General features: G+C 33.9%; 1 protein-coding gene across 2 annotated transcripts in view; it reads right to left on the reverse strand.

Moving 5' to 3' along the window:
• Positions 1-265: 265 nt before the first annotated feature.
• LOC143242497 (histone lysine acetyltransferase CREBBP-like) overlaps positions 266-20,262 on the reverse strand; it is a 66,515-nt gene continuing 46,518 nt past the window's right edge. For both annotated transcript variants that reach the window (XM_076485930.1, XM_076485937.1), the window contains exons 20-27: positions 18,074-18,220; positions 15,870-15,983; positions 14,391-14,556; positions 6,878-7,090; positions 5,512-5,664; positions 3,781-4,062; positions 3,274-3,597; positions 266-2,771 (exon numbers count right to left, since the gene is read on the reverse strand). In XM_076485930.1, the coding sequence (XP_076342045.1) occupies positions 1,254-2,771; positions 3,274-3,597; positions 3,781-4,062; positions 5,512-5,664; positions 6,878-7,090; positions 14,391-14,556; positions 15,870-15,983; positions 18,074-18,220 (2,917 nt within the window). In that variant the 3' untranslated portion in view covers positions 266-1,253. The remainder of the gene's footprint in view (positions 2,772-3,273; positions 3,598-3,780; positions 4,063-5,511; positions 5,665-6,877; positions 7,091-14,390; positions 14,557-15,869; positions 15,984-18,073; positions 18,221-20,262) is intronic.

A 20,262-nucleotide genomic window follows, 5' to 3' on the forward strand; every position in this document is an offset into this window, starting at 1 on the left:
ATAAATTTACATCTGGAGTTGTTTTTTTTCAAATGTTATGCAAACCACCCGACTTTACATAAATTATTTCTTATACAACCTACGTCCACGAAACCATCTGGCTAAAGTAGACATACAAGGTAAACATCTCAAAATACCTTTTTTTGTTTTATTTTAGGACTACCTGTGAAATTCTATGGATGATTTTTTGAAAGGGCACAAATTTTCAGAGCTGTTGTAAATAACACAGTACGAATAAATATAATTACACACGTATTCAAAAATGCTGGTACTTTTTTCAATATTTAATTTTATTCAAACTTGGAGTTTTAAAATGTATACAATATGTACAATATTTATTAGTCTTCTACCTGTGACCTATCAATGAAATGTACAGAACAAAAATGTGAAGGTAGGAGAGCCCTACCATTGAAACAAACCACGTAACTTATACCATGTAAAAAGATACACAACACATTCTAGTTCTTCCAAAAAACTACAAATACATGATGGGGAAACTATCTTACATAAGATAAAATGAGATTCTATACAAGATGATAATCTCGTAAACTCGTTATTATTATGATAAGACACAAAACACTTTTTTAAAAAAAGAAAATCATTCCTAGATTTATTATTAAATATTTTCAAAGGCTAATAAAAACAAAGCCAAGAAAAACAGTAGTTATTCATTATTAGTTATAATTAGTATTATTATATATGGAATCACAGTCTTTGGGTTATACATGATTTTATAATCACTGGAATGTTACTATGTAAATAGAAACTCTGTGGTAAATAAAGTTAACGGGAAATTTATACTTTCAGTCCAGCCTCAATGACATTTTATTGACTCTTACCCATTTAATTCTAATGTGTGTGTGTGTGTGCACTATGTAACAAACAGAAATACAGATTTACATATGCACAATTTGAACATATTGCTAATTATCAGTTGAAAGGGAAAACACTTCATTCAATTACAAGACCATATCCTACCTGTACACTACCATATAAATCCCATATATATATGATGAAACTATACAAAAGTTTTTATACAGCATGAGAATTTGATAAACCTTTTATAGAAATTAATTTTAATACAATAATATGTCAATCTTTGCTGACAAATTCTAACGTCTTACTTATAAGCTAAGTATAAAATTTTAAAACATGAAACTTAAGTGAAAACAAAGTCCTCTTTTCTTGTCAGAAAACATTCATAACAAGAGTTCATAATACATTTCTATTCACACAAGCAAACAACCTACAAGTTAGAGGTTTTCAACAAATTTATTCAGTTGCTCTTGTGGAGTGAGGTCATCTCTAGAGAGGCCAGGTTCTGAGTTTGTTGCGTTCTGAAGTTGGTTAACAACGCCAGATCGTGACGAGCTTGGGTTTGTTAGTTGGGTAAGCATCATGTCATTGGTGGAAGCCATCTGACCAGATCCCCCATACACTTGAGTAGCTCCTGCTAAAGTTGGATGAGGAGAGTGGTGAGGAGACATGGCATGCTGTTGGCGAGGTGAAGGAACAGGTTGAGCCCTTGGAGAATGAATTGGCTGAGGTGACCGAACAGCAGGTGGAGAACACATTAACTGTTGAGGTGAAGCAACAGGGGCTCCCGTTTGAGGATGTCCTATCAAGCCTTGTTGTGGGCTCATGGGAGGAATATTAGGTGAAGCAGTTTGCTGTTTTATTTGCTGGGACTGCATAAGAAGCTGTTGCTGTTGATAAGAGGAGTACTGGCCCCCACTGTCTGGGTGGAAATTCTGCTGGTGGGGATTAAAATTCATTGGATGAGGAGGACGTGCACGTGGTGTGTACATGGGAGGTTGTGACTGCGAGAACTGTTGCTGCTGTCGTTGTATAGCCAGTAACTGCTGCTTTTGAAACCACTGTTGCTGTTGTTGGGGTGTAAGCTGCCCAGATATTCCTGGTTGTGCACTACTTCCCATAGATGCCTGGTTTGGTATCATCATTTGTTGTTGCTGTTGCTGCTGGGCATTACGATGCTTAATAAAGTAGGCCATGAGCTGGGGATTTGTCTTTAACATCTGTAAAACCTTCTGTTGTTGCTGAACAGAACCTGGCAGGCGTAACATTTGTAGCAGCTGAGGCAGTCCCTGAGGTAACTGAGATGTACGCTGCATACCTGGTCCTGTCGGAGGAGGTCCCATAGTTACTGGTGGATTGCCAGGAGCTGGTCCCATCATCTGTGTTGGCTGTTGAATCCCCAGCTGTTGATCAGCCATTTGATTCTGCTGTGCTGGTACTTGAAGTGAATAATTAGAGTGAGATCCATCCCATCGGCTGGGACTACTCAGACCCACTACTCTATTACCTATGCTTTGAACCATCTGTCCAATTTGAGTTTGACCTTGTGTGGTTACCATTAAAGTGGCCCCACTACTATGAGAGAGAGCCATAGGGCTACCTTTCTGGTACGCTCCAGCTAAATGAGGGGCTTGCTGTCTTGCTGCTGCAGCCTGCACTGCTTGAACAGCCTGAAGAGCACCTGCTGGTGGACCTGATGTTGCAGGCTTAATCCCAACTCCAGTTGGATGTGGATGAGTTGTTGGTGTTGAGGGCTCCAAAGAGGGTTCACTGGGCATTGAATAGGCACTTGAGCTCAGCTGAGGAAGCTGACTTGCCACAGGTCGATTCTGCATGGTGGCCATGCTTGCTATTCGTCTGTGAAGAATTTGGGCTTGCTGTACTCTTTGCTGGAGTTGCTGCTGGCGAAGTTTGTGTTTTATATTCAAACAGAAAGGAACCAGACACTTTGCTTCCTAAAAAAAAAAGTACAAAATGTGCTAAAGTGCCTTAATAAATACAGTGACCTTTCATTGTACGAGCATGTAAATTAAACCTGAACTTTTTTTTTAACAATTTAGAAGCTGTTGAAGTCTAGAAAAAAAACATGATGAATTAATAAAACTAAATATACATTCAAACCAAGAACCATTTTCTTTCAGCAGCAGGAAAGTAGTGGTTGGTTCTTTCAATTTCATGATATACCGTATACAACTAAAACTATTTTTCCAAAAGTTTTACTCTTTAACATTTTCAAGTAATTCAAATGTTTTTTGTATCTTCAGTATTTAAAGAGGTTTCTAACTTTTGCAGTAATAGCACTAAAATACAGTTTTAGAAGCCAAAATAAGCCATATCGTGCACATTAGCTGATATATGCTTTTTTTTTGCTTTTTTTAATTTACCTGCTAATGGTAAATATTTTTGTCATTTCAAAAACTGTTTATAAAATTACATTACATATTCGATTTAACAAACCTGACAAAGCCTAGCATGGTAGTAGCACAATGTAATGAGCTGTTTGCAGACAGGACAACCAACTGTTTTACGCTTGCATATCTTTGAGTGCTGAACTACACGTTTCATTTTCTGACAGCTGGGAAGTCGACAGTTGGCATCACGACACTGACATGCATGAAGCAGTGACTGAATGCACCTCATGATGGATAATCTGCGAGACTCTTGAGGGTTTGCCTGTTTCTGATCGGAAGCAGCAGACCCATCATCTAAATCAAAACCAAGCTTTTCCATCTTATGAATATGGCCTTCCTTCTTAAAGCAGGGAATGCAGAGATCAAAATCCTACAAGAAAACAACAAAAAACATTAATATCACGAAACTATTTTTCTATTTATAGATTGGAATTACAAAACATACAGAAACAAATTCTCAAAAGTTTAATTGAAACAAATAAGCAATTGTTTTCTTAATGTGTTCATTTACAAGATCACTGTTAGGAAAATTGTGACCAAATCACAAACGTACATCACAAACTGTACAATGGTATCTGGTCTCCACATGAGCTTTACAACTGTTGCAGGTATACACAAATCGATCTTGACCTTGGTTGTGTAACTCATACAACATGGCCATAGTGGAGTACTTTGCACGTCTCAGCGAGGAAAATTCATGATGTTTCTCTCGTGCTGAAGTGAGAAATGCATCTCTTCCATCCATCAAATCACAATTAATCAGAGGATCAGGGTCTTGGATAGGTGGTAAGCTGGCAGCTGCTTGAACTGAGTGCAGCCGAATAACAAAGAATACCTAACAGTAACAAAAGGTAAAATGCAATGCACTGTCAAAATCCACCAAAAATAATGATAACTTCATAAACCAACCAAGTTAGTTGGTACAAAATGACATATTCTACTTCTCATAAAAATAAAATAAAATTGCCCTCTTTATAACTGTTTAAAAATATCTTTGTTGTATAACTTGTGTATCAGAATGGCTGGTATGGGTATTAACACTTTTATTGACAAGCAGAGAACAACGTTTTGACCTAAAGATGACCTAGAAAGGCCAAAACGTTGTTCTCTGCTTATCAATAAAAGTGTTAATAACCATACCAGCCATTCCGAGATATATTTTTATTTCAAATGGGTTTCACGTCATCAAGAATTGTATGAGTTTTGATACCTTAGACTAAAAAGTTTTATATTCTGTTATAATATTTGATGAAGTAAACAAGTTTCATCCATTCACTGAGGCTGGTACATACATGGTCTCTATTCTTCCGGTTTACTGTGTCAGCTCAGGGTCAATGCTATTTAGTAAATCCATAAAATAATTTTATTTTTCCTTATTGCTCTGGCAGTGAGATGTGGTCTTATATGCCTTTCTGACATCTTGAGGAAAACTGACAAACTGAAGTTGGAAGTAACTTGTAAGAAAGTATGGATGAACAATACTACTACAAAAACATACGATTTAACACTTCGGAGAAGAATTTTGAAAGCAAGAAGCCATATGTGTATCAGCTGCACAAACAGATGAAAAACATTAGAGGCTATTTATGTACCAGTCACAGCTACTAAATAGGTTCATAATCTGATATATTTTGGTGTTTCAAAGTTTCATTAGTAGAATAATAAAATAATTTAAAATGTGAAAACATTACTTATAAATCTCAAAAAAACATGATGCAATAAAAGCTCCTTTTTATATTTTATAAATAACTTTGATGAATATTTTGAAATTATGAAAAAGTAATCTTAATTTTAACTCCAGATTCCTCCTGATTAAAATTTTGAATATAAACTATTAACACACAGATTAACACCTGACAGTAACCACAATATTTCTGTCAGTGTGAACTAACAGTAGTAGATTCCACACAAGTTAGTTTAAACTGTTAATTTATGGAAAACAACACATTATTCTTGTTTTTTCAATAACAAACTAATTTTTTTTAAGAAATGAAATAGTTTCTGTAAGAATAAGTTCAACAGAATCTTTAACCAGGATACAAATTAATATTTAAATATAATTTTAAAACCACTGCTGCCATTTTTGTAATTCTTCTTTAAAATTCAGCAAATGAGCCTCATGGCAAAATTCTATTGCTTGAAAGCATAAAAACAACTTAATTTATCTTTATTGACAATAAAAAAAACTTCGTTACAAACACACAAATTACTAGAATGGTGACTTTTACATACAAGAAAGAAGATGAATATCTGTATGATTTTTTATAACGTGTCTAAATGTTACCTCTTTGTGTTTCTCCATAGTGGCATAAATCTTAGCAGTTAAGTCACTTCCGGTATTACAAGCATTTGATTTCTTGTTGTTCTTCCTCTGTGGATTTTTATTTTTGTTGGCTTTTTTATTTCGTCCACTTTTTTGTCCTTTCTTCTTTCCATGCTGTTAAATGAGCCCAATAACAAAATTTTTAAGTAAATACAGAGAAAACTTGTAAAAGTAGTATGATATGTAATTAACTTATCCTCAGTTAAAAATATCAATAATATTTCTGCTATAACAGGATACTAAACCCAACTCATGCCATAAGCTATTTCACTTCAAGATAGATTTCAGGTGCAAGTTTGCTCAAATCACAAGAATTCTGGGACTTTGACAAACCTTTACATATTTTTCAAAGCGTGTATGAACAGATCTCTGTATTATATGTATTGTACCAACACAGGCATAATGTTACTTTCTATCTAGTTACCAAACTAAGTTTGGAGCCACAAAAAATCATGAGACAGTGTATATACAAGTATGTCATATAAAATTTGATTTTCTAGACAAATAATCTTTCCAAAAAGAGAGTTAATGGCTTTTTGGAAAAAAATCTTAATCTTCCTTTATAGGTGGACAATGACTTGAAGGAGTTAAAATGTACATATTTGAATATTACTTAAGCAATTGGTAAATGGAAGTTGGATTTTCAATAAGTGGAACCAATTATTTTTTTATCATAATATCAGCAAGTTTAAGATCAATTGTCTTTATTATTATTATGTACATTCATGAACCACAGCAAGAATAACACTAATTGAAAGGCAGGTTACTGTGAACAGAGAGTCTGTAATTAAACAACCACAATGAAGTTGTGGACTCCTAGAAGAATATGGTGTGTAACTTTTGATAGTGTTGCATGAAAGTCATTGCCATAAGTTACACACCCTATTCTTAAATGACTGACAGAAAATAAATAGTAGCAAATCATCTCAAACTTTTACAGTGGCATAACATGATCTACCACAGGGCTCAATAGTGAGCAAGATTCATGTCCATCAATTAAAATCTAGAACAGCCATAAAGAGTAGAAAGTACAGTAGGTTTAGTACTATGTAACTAGAAGGCCAATAAATTTAACAAAAATATACTATAATACCTTTCACTTTTGGGATGTCAAACTGGTATAAGTTACTTTGCGTTTCACAAATTTTGTATATCAAAACAAAATAACATGATTACAATAAATTTAGGGAAAGCTTTGCACCAACGAATAACAACAAAATTTCTATTCCTACTAGCATAAATAGTGAACAGCACATATAGAAGACATCATATGCAATGCTATAAAGCTTAAAATTCATATCTGTCATTTGAATCAGGTTGTACATACTGTCTGAGTTCCTTCTGATTCACCTTCATCATCTGCACCACCAGAGGTCACTGCTGCAGCTGCTGATGCCTCAGCAGCTTTTCTTTTGTCTTCTTCCTCCTGATCCAATTCCTTGATACAGTCTTCCAAAATATTAGGCCAAAAATCTCCTTCAAAGTAGGGTAATTCCACTGCACTTTTCAGATTGTCTTCAGTGGCCTGCTTCAAAATATCCTACAAAGAAATAGGTTGAAACTAATACCATGTGCTATAATGTATTTACTAAACAAAGTTACCAGAATAAAGACTTGATGATGACAACTGGATAAAACCCATCATTATGACTGATTACCTTAATCCTTTCCAGACTTATATCACTCACACTTTTGTACAGTAAAAATACTACAACAAAATGCATGGCCGATTGTTTGATTTAGTGTTTTATGGCACAAAGCAGCTAGGCTATCTGTGCAAAACATCCGGTTAAAAGTTAAAGTAAATTTAGTAAAATTCATAAAAAGAAATTAAGGTAAAACCAAACAAGGTTTAAAAAAAACAAATAGCATAAAACCAATGTTTACATCTAGTCTACAACATTAAGAGAAAAACTACAGAAATACAAGTTGTAAAGAACTTTCTGTAGCATAACTGTAATTATCCTAACTCACCAGAAAGACTAACAGATAAGCACAAAAACCACCCTCAGTCACCTAAAGTTGGCCTTTCCAGTTCTGGTTCTGAGTTAGTTGAAGCTATGGCTATTTTCAAAAAGTAAAGTAATAAAAGTTTTAAAAGACTTGTAGCAAAATTTTAATAATAACACGCCAGGATGACTAATGGGTAGTTCAAACAGCAGCATTAGTCACCTGAAGTTGGCCTTTCCAGTCCTGGTTTCAAGTTATTTAATGTTATGGCCATTTTCTAATTTCAAATCGAACTATATGGACTTTGGTTTTTAAAAGGGAATCACATTAAAAATGTCTATTACATAAATTAAAAACTTAAATAGCATTAAAAAGATTAATGGCTTTTAAAAAAACTAAAAACATTACAGTGGACAGTGCCACCATCACCAATAACACTGTAATGTTATGGGCAAACCCTGGGACAGAACATGTTTTAAATAGTGCAGTCAAGAGTCATAACAACAACAAGAAAGTAAAATATGGCTTATTGTGACATGAGTGTTACACAGACTACACATTGGTGCATCAGTTCCAGATGAAATAAAACAATGAGTTAAAACGTTGTGACCAATGCATAGTCTAGTTAGAACAACTTCCTCTTTTCCATCCTTACGGAAGCAAGACGGCCAAAGTTCAATATAGGGTTTTTTTTGGAAAAGCTTGTTTTCACATTACTCACTCCAAGTTGACTGCCAACTGGCATAGAGCCAAGCATTGAACAGGCACAGCAGTGATAGTGCCAGAGCAGATACACTTAGCTGCAGTGTCAGCGAGCTCGTTAAATAGGAATGGAAGGATTGTTAGAAAGATATTCAGCAAATAACAGACAGTATTTCCAATCGGGAGTATCTGCTTTTCTCAGATGACTTAAAGATAGGTCACATTTGGGGACTGTAAGAAGCCATTGTGGGATGGGCTGACCAGTAGATACAACAACATTATCCAAGGACAGACCCAATTCATCCAACTGCACCTGGATACAAAGGCCAAAAGAAGCAATGGCAGATCATCTGTTCTGAAAAAGTATGGCCCACCGAGGAAAAAAAAACACAACCCCAAGTGGAATGCTTTGGTAAGGAATGAAGTTTTGAAGCATAGAGTAAAGACAACTGCAAAGAAGGTTCATATGTATAAGCTCTGAAATGGGGAAGTGAGGAAAGCCCCAGTGCAGAGCCAACGTCCTTCATGATGAATGGGGTCCAGCACCTTTAAGGCCAATGGTCTGGCAGAGCCATAGACCAGTGATTCATAGTCGAGTTTCGATTGAATAAGAGCACGATATATCTTTAGCATAGAACATCAATCTGCTCCCCAAGTAGTGAAAGAGAGGACACAGAGAATGTTCAGTGCTCTCGTATATTTGACCTGTAACTGCTTGATGTGTGGTATAAAGGTCAGCTTATTGTCAAGAATAAGCCCCAAGAACTTTGTCTCAGAAACCACAGGCAGCACAACTTCACCGATACAAAGTTCAAGATCAGTATGAATACCCTATAGGTAGCAAAAGTGCATGCAAACAGTTTTAGAGAGAGAAAAATTAAAACCATTTGCTGTGGTCCACTTCAGTAAATGATTGAGGGCAGTTTCTAGCTGCTGCTCAATATACCTCACGTTCGACAACCGATATGAGATGTGAAAATCATCTACATAGAGCCTGTTTGCAACAGTGATGACATTAATTTTTATACCAAAAAGTGTGACACTCTAAACATAGCCCTGAGGGACTCCAAGTTCCTGTAGAAAACAACGGGAAAGTCTCAAACCCTAACAAACTTGGAATCTCCTGTCCATTAAAAAATGTTTAATAAAAATGGGCAAATGGCCACGTAACCCATATATCTGGAGGTCTCTCAAAATGCCATATCTCCATGTTGTATCATAAGCCTTCTCAATGTCAAAGAATATTGATACAAGATGTTCTCTTTTGAAAAAGGCTTCACTGATTGATGTTTCAAATCGAATCAGATGATCCACGGAGGAGTGCTGTCTTCAGAACACACAATGGGTGAGCAAGAGGAGGCTGTTTGATTCGAGGAACCAAACAAGAAGAGCATTAACCATCCTCTCTAAGGACTTACAGAAACAGCTCGTAAAAACAATTGGACAGTAGCTTGAAAGGGTCTTGGAATCCTTCCCAGGCTTAAAGAAAGGTAGGACAATAGTCTGGTGCCAGGCATCAGGAAAAGCATTCTCCTGCCAGATCTGGTTAAAAACAATCAGAAACATAGCACGAGAAGCAGAAGACAGATGGTGCAGCATTTCATAGAGTGCATCATCAGGTCCAACTGATGTACTGCCAGACTGATGAGGGGCAAGTTTTAGTTCTACCAGTGTAATGGGGAGAATATAGGCATAGAGACAATCAGCTTGAATGGAAAGAGGTGATCGCTCTGCCTGAGTCTTGATGGCTAAGAACGTGGAGGAAGAAGCAGAAGTGCTAGACACCCAGCAAAAGCTTTCACATATAGTATTGGCGATGCTCCAGGTATCAGCTATTTCCTGGCCCTCAGAGAGCAAGATTGAAAGGGGGAACAGAATTATATTGCCCACTGACTATTTGAATCTTGTCCCATATGACTTTGGAACTGGTGGTAGAAGATATACTGGTTGTGAATTTAATCCAAGATTCCTTCTGGCTTTGATGTCTTACCCACCATGCACGTCCATGGGCCTGCTGGAAAGTGATTGGGTACGAGAGTGTGGGATATCTACAGAAAGTATCCCAGGCCCATTTTTGAGCCTTCTGTGGCAGGTAGGATTCCACCACAGACGAGGATATTGTGGAAAACATGTCAAGGTTTTAAGAATACATTGAGCAGCTGCTTGTATAATACAGTCAGTTACTGCTGCCACACAGTCATCTATTGATGGCTTACAGAAGATGGCAGGATCAAGTTCTGCAAGAGCAGTGAAAGAGGGCCAGTTTGCTAGATTCAGCTTCCACTTGCACACTCAGATTGGGTGGCATGAACTATGACCAGTCTCTCTCAAAATTATAGAAAAATTATCATTGCCTTTTGGATTATTGTCAACACTCCAAGAAAAATGGGAGAATAGTGATCGGGAGCAAATTGAGTGTTCAATAGCAGTAAAGGACTGACTAGGTGCATGAAAATAAGTAGAAGAACCAGTATTGAAAAGAGAAAATGTTGTGATTAGAGAGCATATGCTCTACAGAGCAACCCCCTCCTATTAAAATCAGCACTTCCCCAGAGGGGATGATGTCCATAAGAGTCCCCTAGGATTAAAAAGGGAGATGGCAATTGTTCAATAAGAGCATCAAGGTCTGATTGATCATGTGTCTCTACAGGTGACAGGTAGAGAGAATATACAGTGATGGTATGATCCAAGGAAACAGATGGCTACAGCCTCCAAGTGTGTGTCGAGTGGCAGGGTGTGGAACATGCTGATCAACCAACAGTGCCACCCCTCCATGCACTCATCCATCACACAGCCTGTCATTTCTGTACATAGAAAACTGCCAAAAGGTTACTGTATTGGCAGGTTTCAGAAAGGTGTCCTGTATGGAAAGACATACAGGATGGTAGGAAGCAATCAGTATTTTAAAGTCATCCAGATTAAAACATAAACCTTGACAGTTTCATTGTATCAAAGTGGCTATTTTTATTTATGTGTAAGCAAATTGAGTGGAGAACCCTTCTGTTTATGACCACATCTTTTTTCTTACTGTCCTTATTCTAGACAGGTCTATAGACCTCCATGGATCCTGTCCTGGGTCAATTGGACAGATCTTTGCTGTTGGAAGGGGATTCCAGTGACTGAGGACGTAAACAAATGATCATTTTGCATCTTGGGGTGGAAGAAGAAGATGTATCCGAGAAAATGCCTGTAATTGGAACCAAAGGAAATGGATCTTGGGATTTGTTGGAATGTATGTAAGGAACAGAGATGGGTGTTGAAGTTGATTCATCAACTTTTATAACCATGGAGGTCAAAAGACTTTTCATTTGTTTTGAGAACGATTCTTCTAGAGGCACAGAGAGATCTGTCTACATTCCCACTGTAGTTGTGGAACAAAGTGCAGCAGCATATGTCCAAGATGAAGTGGTGGACAGCAACTTTCGAGCCTCAGGATCAGTAACGTTATGAATCGTTTTCAAACACAGCACCTCTTTCTTTCAACTATTTAGGGCACGAACAAAAGTAGAACAGGTGAGAGCCACTGCAGTTGATGCAATGAGGGTCCGTTTCACATTCATAGGCATCATGGTCCTCGCCACCACAATAAGCGCATGTCAAGGAACTATAACATGATGTCTTTGAGTGACCACACCACTGACACTGGAAACATCTGAGACGGTTTGGAATGTATGGCTATACCCTGCAATTAAGATAACCTGCCTTGATGGTGGCAGGTGAACATGGAGATGTAAATGTCAGAATGAGGATATTGGTCGGTATCGTAATTCCATCATTGTAAATGGAGATACGCCTCACTGCAGAAACTCCTTGAGTGGAAAAACCAGTGAGAATATCTGACTCGGGGATGTTCATCAAATCCCTATCAACAATAGCTCTTCACGATGGATTCAAAGTAGCATGAGGTGTAACCTCAATAGATATATCCCCAAGTGCCTTTAAATGCAAGAGAAGATCACTGTGTTGAGATGTGGATGTTTCCACCAATATGTTACTAGATCAAAGCTTATTTACTGACTTTGGAGTGCCAGCAAATCCCTCTCGTACCTTCAGAATGAAAAAGGGAGACATTTGCCCTAAAGGTTTGTCTGAAAGAGAATGTAGGATAAGAAAATGAGGTACAACAGATGTTACAGATGTTGCTCAGAATCTTCAAGACGTGGTCATTTACCTATGGACTGTTTTTTCACTATTTTATTTGGAGGATCCATAACAAAAAATGGGAAATTTCAGTGCCCACTGACCCCTCAACCACCAAGATTCTCTCCTCCCCTTCACGAGTTACCATGCATGGCAAACACATGGGTAGATGTTTAGATCCCAGAGGTGGTAAAATGAAAGAACAGAACCTTCCCTGGAAGGTCCCCTCGCCACATACAGGAATACATACCAACGGGAAAAAATGCATGAAAATCAGAGTAAACATTCCAAATAGTACTTACTTTCTACATTGAAAAAATTCATATAATTTGAGCTAATATTTTCATAATTTTTTTAGGTTGTTTAATTTCCAAAATTTTTGGCAAGAAACTTGTTAAAAATCAGTAAACTAATTCCCCTCATCTTAAGACTTACACTGATTTGGTTTCTATTAATCAAAAAGTTCCACTTTATATATCCAATCAGTTTCAATTTGGTTGACATGCATTAATATATTTCTTGTGTGTGTGCATGTGTGTATGTAAATAAATATTAAATAGTTTTCTCATGCTTACTGTACTTGATAAACCTAACTAAGCTTATTGGATGTCTTGTGATAAAAGAATATTTTAGTAGCTTTCACATAGATAAATTTAACATCATCAGAAGTAAAATTAATATGAAAAAAATCTTAAAATATTTTTTGCGTACCCTACAAAAACTCCAGCTGCTAATACTTTTACAAACAAATTTGTATCTACAACTGTTCTACTTATTTTATAAAGATGTGTGTTCACATAAATCTGCTTCACAGCCACAGGCTTTATCTATTTTTAAGGATGAAACAATGCTTATTACTCATTATATGTAACACAATTTGAGCAATATATTTAACCAGCAATACATACAATTTAATAAATATTTTTAGTTTCAGTTTATGTAGATAGCTTACTCAGTTCAGAAAATAATATGAATTACATTTCCATGTGATGACTATTTCTTAAAATACATAAGGCTAAGCTTCGAGATGGGCAGAAAAAGTCTGAAAAACCTGATAAATCCAGTATTTACAGGTAAACTTCAGACTGACACAAACGTACATTTTTGAATTTTTTTCTATTTTCTTTGTATATATTACATGCATTAAAATATCAATTGCAATAAGCAAAAATATCCTGAAATAGAAACAAATTTTCCCCCCTTCAATGTTGAAATCTGATGTTCATGTATGGACTCAACACTTAAAAATGCAAACAATTTCAACATCAACCTGAAAAAATAAATAATTCAAACCAGTAGGACAAAAACCTTTCATATAAAAATAAAAACACTCATAGAACTTGATTTGACTGCAGAAAGAAGAAAATGTGATAAAGATTCAGCATAATGTTAAAAAATGCTTCAAAATAATGCTTCTTAATTACGGAAATTACTCTTCTAAACAATGCCAAAGAAACTAAAAAATTTACATTTCTATAGAGATCTACAGATATAATGTAACTTCAATTGTCTTTATAACAACAAAAATTATTGGCATGCTAAGAAAAATGATTGTAAATGTCAGTGAGAAATGAATGGTTTTGATCTGCCTTATTAACTCATGAACATCTTAGCAAATGAATTATATTCTTACAGAAACCTGAGAATGCATACACACTATTCATGTTATTAAAGCTATCACATACTTTCTTTTTTTGACAAAAGGGGTTTTAATAAATATTTTAAGCAACTAAGATACCCACCATATTTTTTTTTTGTCAACTCACAAATACTTTTCACTTAGAAAGTTGCAATTTCACCAAAAAAATAATTAAAAATATGATTGATTAAAACAAAAGTACCTGGAAATTACAATCTGCTGTATAAACATTGAAATAAAATAATATTGAGCTTATTTTAAATAATTTTTTGAATTTCTTTGTAAGGATAAAAAATAATTAATCTTCAAAAAAGCAATACTCACAGTGATAAGATAAATGTTTCTAATTTTTTATCACAAAGTTTAATTTTTTGTGTGTAAAAAGGTTGATTTTAACAGTCAAACTTGCCTTATAATCCAAAACAATTCTTTCAATAATTCCTTTGTCAAGCATGTTTTTATACCACTCTTGTAACCTTTTTGGTTTGGGAATTTTCTGTTCTGGTGGGTGACAGTGGAAGACATAATCATCTCCTTCACTTGGTGGGCAGGCCCAGATGTGTGCCATTGTATACCTTGTAAAAATTTAAAAATAGCAGTTGAAAGTAAGACAGTAACCACTCAGATAATTTTAATCACATTCAAAAACTTATAACAATGAAGAAACAAATTTCTTCAACATGATCACCTTATTTGACATTACTACAACCACACTGGGTTTAATTTTTCATGTGTTGTTTACAAATTAAATCACTTTATTCTTTGGAAAATGCAGCTTAACAATAAAGTAAAACATAAGCATAATAACAGGAAGAAGTTGTTCCAAAATGTTCAATAAATGATTTCTGTTATTATATTCATGTTTTGTTTCATTATTTTAAATTACTTAATCATTAATACATTTAAGTTACAGTAATTTAGTGTTTGTAGTTATCCTAAAGTAAAAATTGTTTAACTCGTATATAATTATCTCAGTACAAACAAAAGAATCCTAATAATGTTGTATATGTTAAAGCATCCTACAAAATACTATAACAATAAAATACATATGCCATTCCATATACCAAACAATACTTAAGTTACAGAATTTTTTAAAGACCTAAACCACACTATTACAATCTACATTTTTACAACAGAATAAGTACATAGAACAGGATTGTACACTGACAAACCACTTTATCACTTCAAGAAAATAACTATTAGTTAACATTTTCACACAGTCTTTACTGACCTTAAATGTTTATTTCACTGGTAAAATACTAAAAACAAACACAACATACAAATGCAGGGAAATATTACTCTTTAAATTGTAATATGTTTTCTTCCCTCACTCTTTTAACATAAATAACATAATATTGCCTGCTCTGCCTTCTGAATAACAGTATCAACACTACACTGAAATTACAGAAGAATACAGTGTCGATTACTGCATTATGTAAGTACTAAAAGTATCAACAATACACTGAAATTGTAGGAATACCAATACAAAATTTGTTGGTGTGCTTCACAGAATAGTTACAAAACTGTTGGATAGGCTTCCACATACATGTTCCCCAAAAGTCAACCCTAATTTTTTAATACTGTACTTTTACTATTATGTAACAAAGGTAAATCAACTATTTAGCAATAATCATTTCCATCAAGTAACACAACTTTTTTAAAATTAAATTTAAATATGCCAAAGCTGGTATACAGATGTACTTTAAAAACAATTTCTATTTGCACTGCCTATTTATTATAAAATAATTAACTTCAATTTTGTAATCTAAAGTATCGAGTTATGATAGTTCTAATTCTCTCCCCTAAAACTGTATTCACTTCCAAATAAAATGTATTCAAACACACATGACATTTTTAGTACTAAATAAAACCTTTAAACCCAACATACCCTAACTGCTTTACATAATCCAGGTATCCCAAGAGAATCTCATGGTACACTGCTGTTCTGAATTGCTTTGGTCGAAAGAAATGTACACTGTCCAAATATGCTATGTAAACTCGTCTAAAAGTAACAGAATACAAATAATAAAAGTTTAATTTGATAAAATAATTTTACAATCCTTAATTATTCAATTTCAATCACAATAAAAAACTAATCAGAGTTTCATAAAAACAGTACTTTAAACAACTACACATACAAACTATTTCTAGAAGAATTCCTCAAAATCCAATTAAATCAGGGGATCAATTCCCCTTGGTGGACTCGGCACATACCCCATGTGGGTTTGCTATAATAAAACAAACAAAATCACTATACACCAGAAAAACTGTAAATTCATCATGAGTATTATACACCTACCACAAGTTCTGTCATTTTAAAAAAATAAACGATTTTAGCAGAAATTGGAATGGGAGAGGAGAACTTGAGTTTTTAAAATGATGGGTGCTGTTTCATAATATTAATTACAGCTGTAATGTCACTTTCTTATAACACTATTTATAACTGAAATATCAGTTTTTATAACAGTGTTCTACTTTTGACCAGCAAGCTAATGTCCAATGGATAACACTATTGGTATTTACTATATAAAAAACATTCTGTTAATTCTCTGTTAGATAAAACTAGAGGTTCTAAATGTTTACAAATAAGTAAAAATGCTAGTTATAACTTATTTTTTTCTACCCATTTTGTTAGTTAATTCCGAAATGTATTAAATATTTAAGGTGCTTCTTTCATAAATGGCACACATTTTATTTCTAAAAATATAGACATATGACTGCATCATTAAAAGAAGCGCTACACATTATTGAATAGAATAACACAGATGCCATACGTATGCATGTAGGAGTGCATGTATGGATCTTGTCTGATAAATACAGGGTGTTTGAAAAGTCACTGTGCATTTTTGTCTGTTAATAAACATATAAGTGCACAGTGACTTTCCGAACACCCTGTAGAATGTGCCCAGTGACACTATCTGTTATGAATTTTACTGATGACAACATAATGGAAAAATTAGTTTTGATTTTTGAGTCTTTTTGTAATGTCTCTGATTTACAATAATTTCATAATTGTTGTTTTAACAGTTCTGAATAAAATATTGCTAATTTCAAATTACTATATTTGATAGCTTGAGAACTACACAACAACATTAGGTATGTAATACTACTATTAATGTTTATTTCTGCTGTACAGTAAACTTATTATATTTAGGTTTAATGAGATAAATAAAGAAAGAAATTAGTAAAATTACAAGTAAATTGTACATCTACACCTTTTGAAGGCTTACATGGGTGACAAATTAGGATGTATTTTAACTGGATACATCACGTTCAAACCAAAGCATGACGTAAAAATGTTATAAAAATTTACCTTCAAATGAATTTTTTTTCATTTTTAGCAAGAGATGTTTAAAAATAAAGTAGTGAACAGTGTGTGTGTGTGTGTGTGTGTGTGTGTGTGTGTGTGTGTGTGTGTGTGTGTGTGTGTGTGTGTGTGTGTGTGTTTTCTTATAGCAAAGCCACATTGGGCTATCTGCTTAATCCACCAAGAGGAATCAAACCCCTGATTTTAGCATCGTAAATCTGTAGACTTACCGCTGTACCAGTGGGGGATGTGAACAATGAAATTAGAAATTTATTAACTTCAGTTAAAAAAAAAAGAGAGAATTAAAAATATAAAAATGAAGATTCTTAATATATTCAAAGTAGAGCAGTTTAACAGCTTGACTGTATTTATTGTATCACTTTCAGAATAATAATCTTTGATATATTTTTTAAAAATAAAAGTAATAGGCTGAAATATTAATTTTAATAAATTTTACTTTTCAGAATTAAATGTAACCAAAATTTTTACTTTATAAAAAATTATCCAAATGAATTTTTAAATGTGTGTTATGACAAGAGTGAACTACATGCACCTCAAATAATAGTTTCATAAAACTTTTTTACCATTATAACTAACAAATAATCATGTGAAAGTACCTACACAAAGACAATTTGTTGGAAATAAATTCAATTAATGTAAATGTTATAAAAAACAAACAAACTTAAACACAAAAACATTCTATGTTTGACTAAACATTTTCCATGTTTTTCTATTTTTTAAATTTCTTATTATTATGAACGCTCATCTAACTGAGAAAGTCATACCTTGTATTTGGCATAGGACATTCAGATCCAAACTCTTGAACATGCATTCCAAAGAAACAGACTTCTACACCATCTATTTCTTCAAAAGCAAAGAGTGATTTTGCTCGGTATGGGAATTGTTCTGGTATTTGTCCAATTTCTACATATCTGGACCAAAAATGAAAAACAATTTAGAAAAGCAATAAAGAAAAACAATCAACTGCTTATATACATTTAAATTTGTAAAACTTTTACAAGAGAATATTTTACCTATTAAAGGATATAAATAAAAATAACAAAGCCTCAACCATTTCAGATAAATAGTACTATAGCTTTATAAGGACTAAGTAAGTCCTGCACATCCAATAATTCTAGAGCTGATTACAGGAAAATCTAACCAAAAACAGTATATATTCATTCATTAGTAAGCCAGGATGAACTTTGTCTTCAATTTGGATATGATGGAAATTAAAACTACATATATAGACTTACTTACTAATGAATGAATATTTGATATAAGATTCTTATTAATGATGTAAGAGTAGCTTTAACCAGATTAACCACTAATTTTAATTTCATTCTTTTAAATCTTACACTCAGTAACACTTAAGGTGTTTTTGATTAGATATTGTGACAGCAAGTAAAAAATAAAAAAGACACCTGAGAGAAACCAATATTAGTCTTAGAATTGCAACCCTATTATCTGGAACAGTCCTATACTTTACACAACCAATCACATTTTTTATACAATATATTGTGGTAGTTTTCCTCCATAAAACAGTATTAGTAGCTTTCTTTCTTATAACACTATGGAAACTGGATTAACAGTTTCTTATCACCACATGCACACAAACAGTACAGCTGTAACAAGAGTCATTACTTACACTATCACAATGATACTAAACTCTCTTTAATTAGAATAGTTTCATAAAATTTAACAAATCTGTGTTTAAAAGTTTGCAATGAAAAATAAATGTCTACTCTTGTAATGCTTGTGAAAACTTGAGCTAAAAACCACTAAACTGGTTGACTTGGCCTAACTAATACTTATGTATATGCATGTGCTTTTATCATACAACTTTGCTGCTCTGAGGAATCAAATGACAAAAAAACTAAGTGGTCCACTTTCAGCTAAATATCTAGTAAAAATGTTAGTTTGGTAGCTCATGACTTTTTACACAAGTATGCAAAAAATTGTGGTCAGAATTGAGCAGTTTTTATTGAATAACTTTGCACATGTGGTATATATTTAGACCACAACTGAAATTTAATTGTTAAGTTGTAAAAATCTGCAGTGTACCAAATGTTTAAAAAATACATGAAAGTATGTTTTACTCTCAAGTTTTCACACTTTCAATGCAAAGAACAAAAAAAAAGGGGGGGGATTAGACATTTTATATCTCATGTATTTCTTATTGGGCTGCCTTAAACTTTGGTACATAAGGTAACAATCCAGTAGAGAACTTTCACTAAAAATATGGATAGTTCGGATTACTACAGTCCAAGCTAAAGAAAGTGGAAATTGCTAAACTACTACTCCTCTCATTTTACCATGTCTTGATTTACTAGACCAATTAAAACACTAAAATATATCACCCCAGTAATATGAAATTAGAAATAGTTTATCAATTTCTTGTGGGAGAGGGGTACACATTTTCTTTTGCACTAGAAATCTGGAAACTCATCACTGATCCACCAGGGGAGAATAATGAGAGAAAGAATTCTTCTGAGCAATAATAATTTTCAAAATGTTCAGTAAAGATATAAAATGCACTGAAGTTTAACTTTCTATATAGTAGCTATTCTTAGCTCCTTCTCAAATCAAACACGTAATGGCCTATATGTATATGTTTCATTTTCCTATTCAACTAAGTTAAAGCTTTCCAAAATCTAATTAATCATAACACAAATTTTTATGTAAAAAGAGAGAGAGAAAGAGAAAAGAAAAGACATTATGGACCTTTTTCACTTTTGATTCAAGATAGCAGGAGTACTAATGAAATATATCTGTTGGGAGAATTGCAACAACTACTTCACTGAAAATTAAAGAAAAATACTGAGAAATCAATTAGCATCAGTAATTATTTATTACCCTTTCAATTACCATATCACTTTTTGATACACTAAATAGTCACTTCCTTTTTCAGAGACACGATCTGTGATTGGTATGATGTTGATGGTACAGGTTTTAATCAGCTACAAACCAGAAA

The sequence above is a fragment of the Tachypleus tridentatus genome, chromosome 2 (genome assembly GCF_004210375.1).
Source record: "Tachypleus tridentatus isolate NWPU-2018 chromosome 2, ASM421037v1, whole genome shotgun sequence".
NCBI lineage: Eukaryota > Metazoa > Arthropoda > Merostomata > Xiphosura > Limulidae > Tachypleus > Tachypleus tridentatus.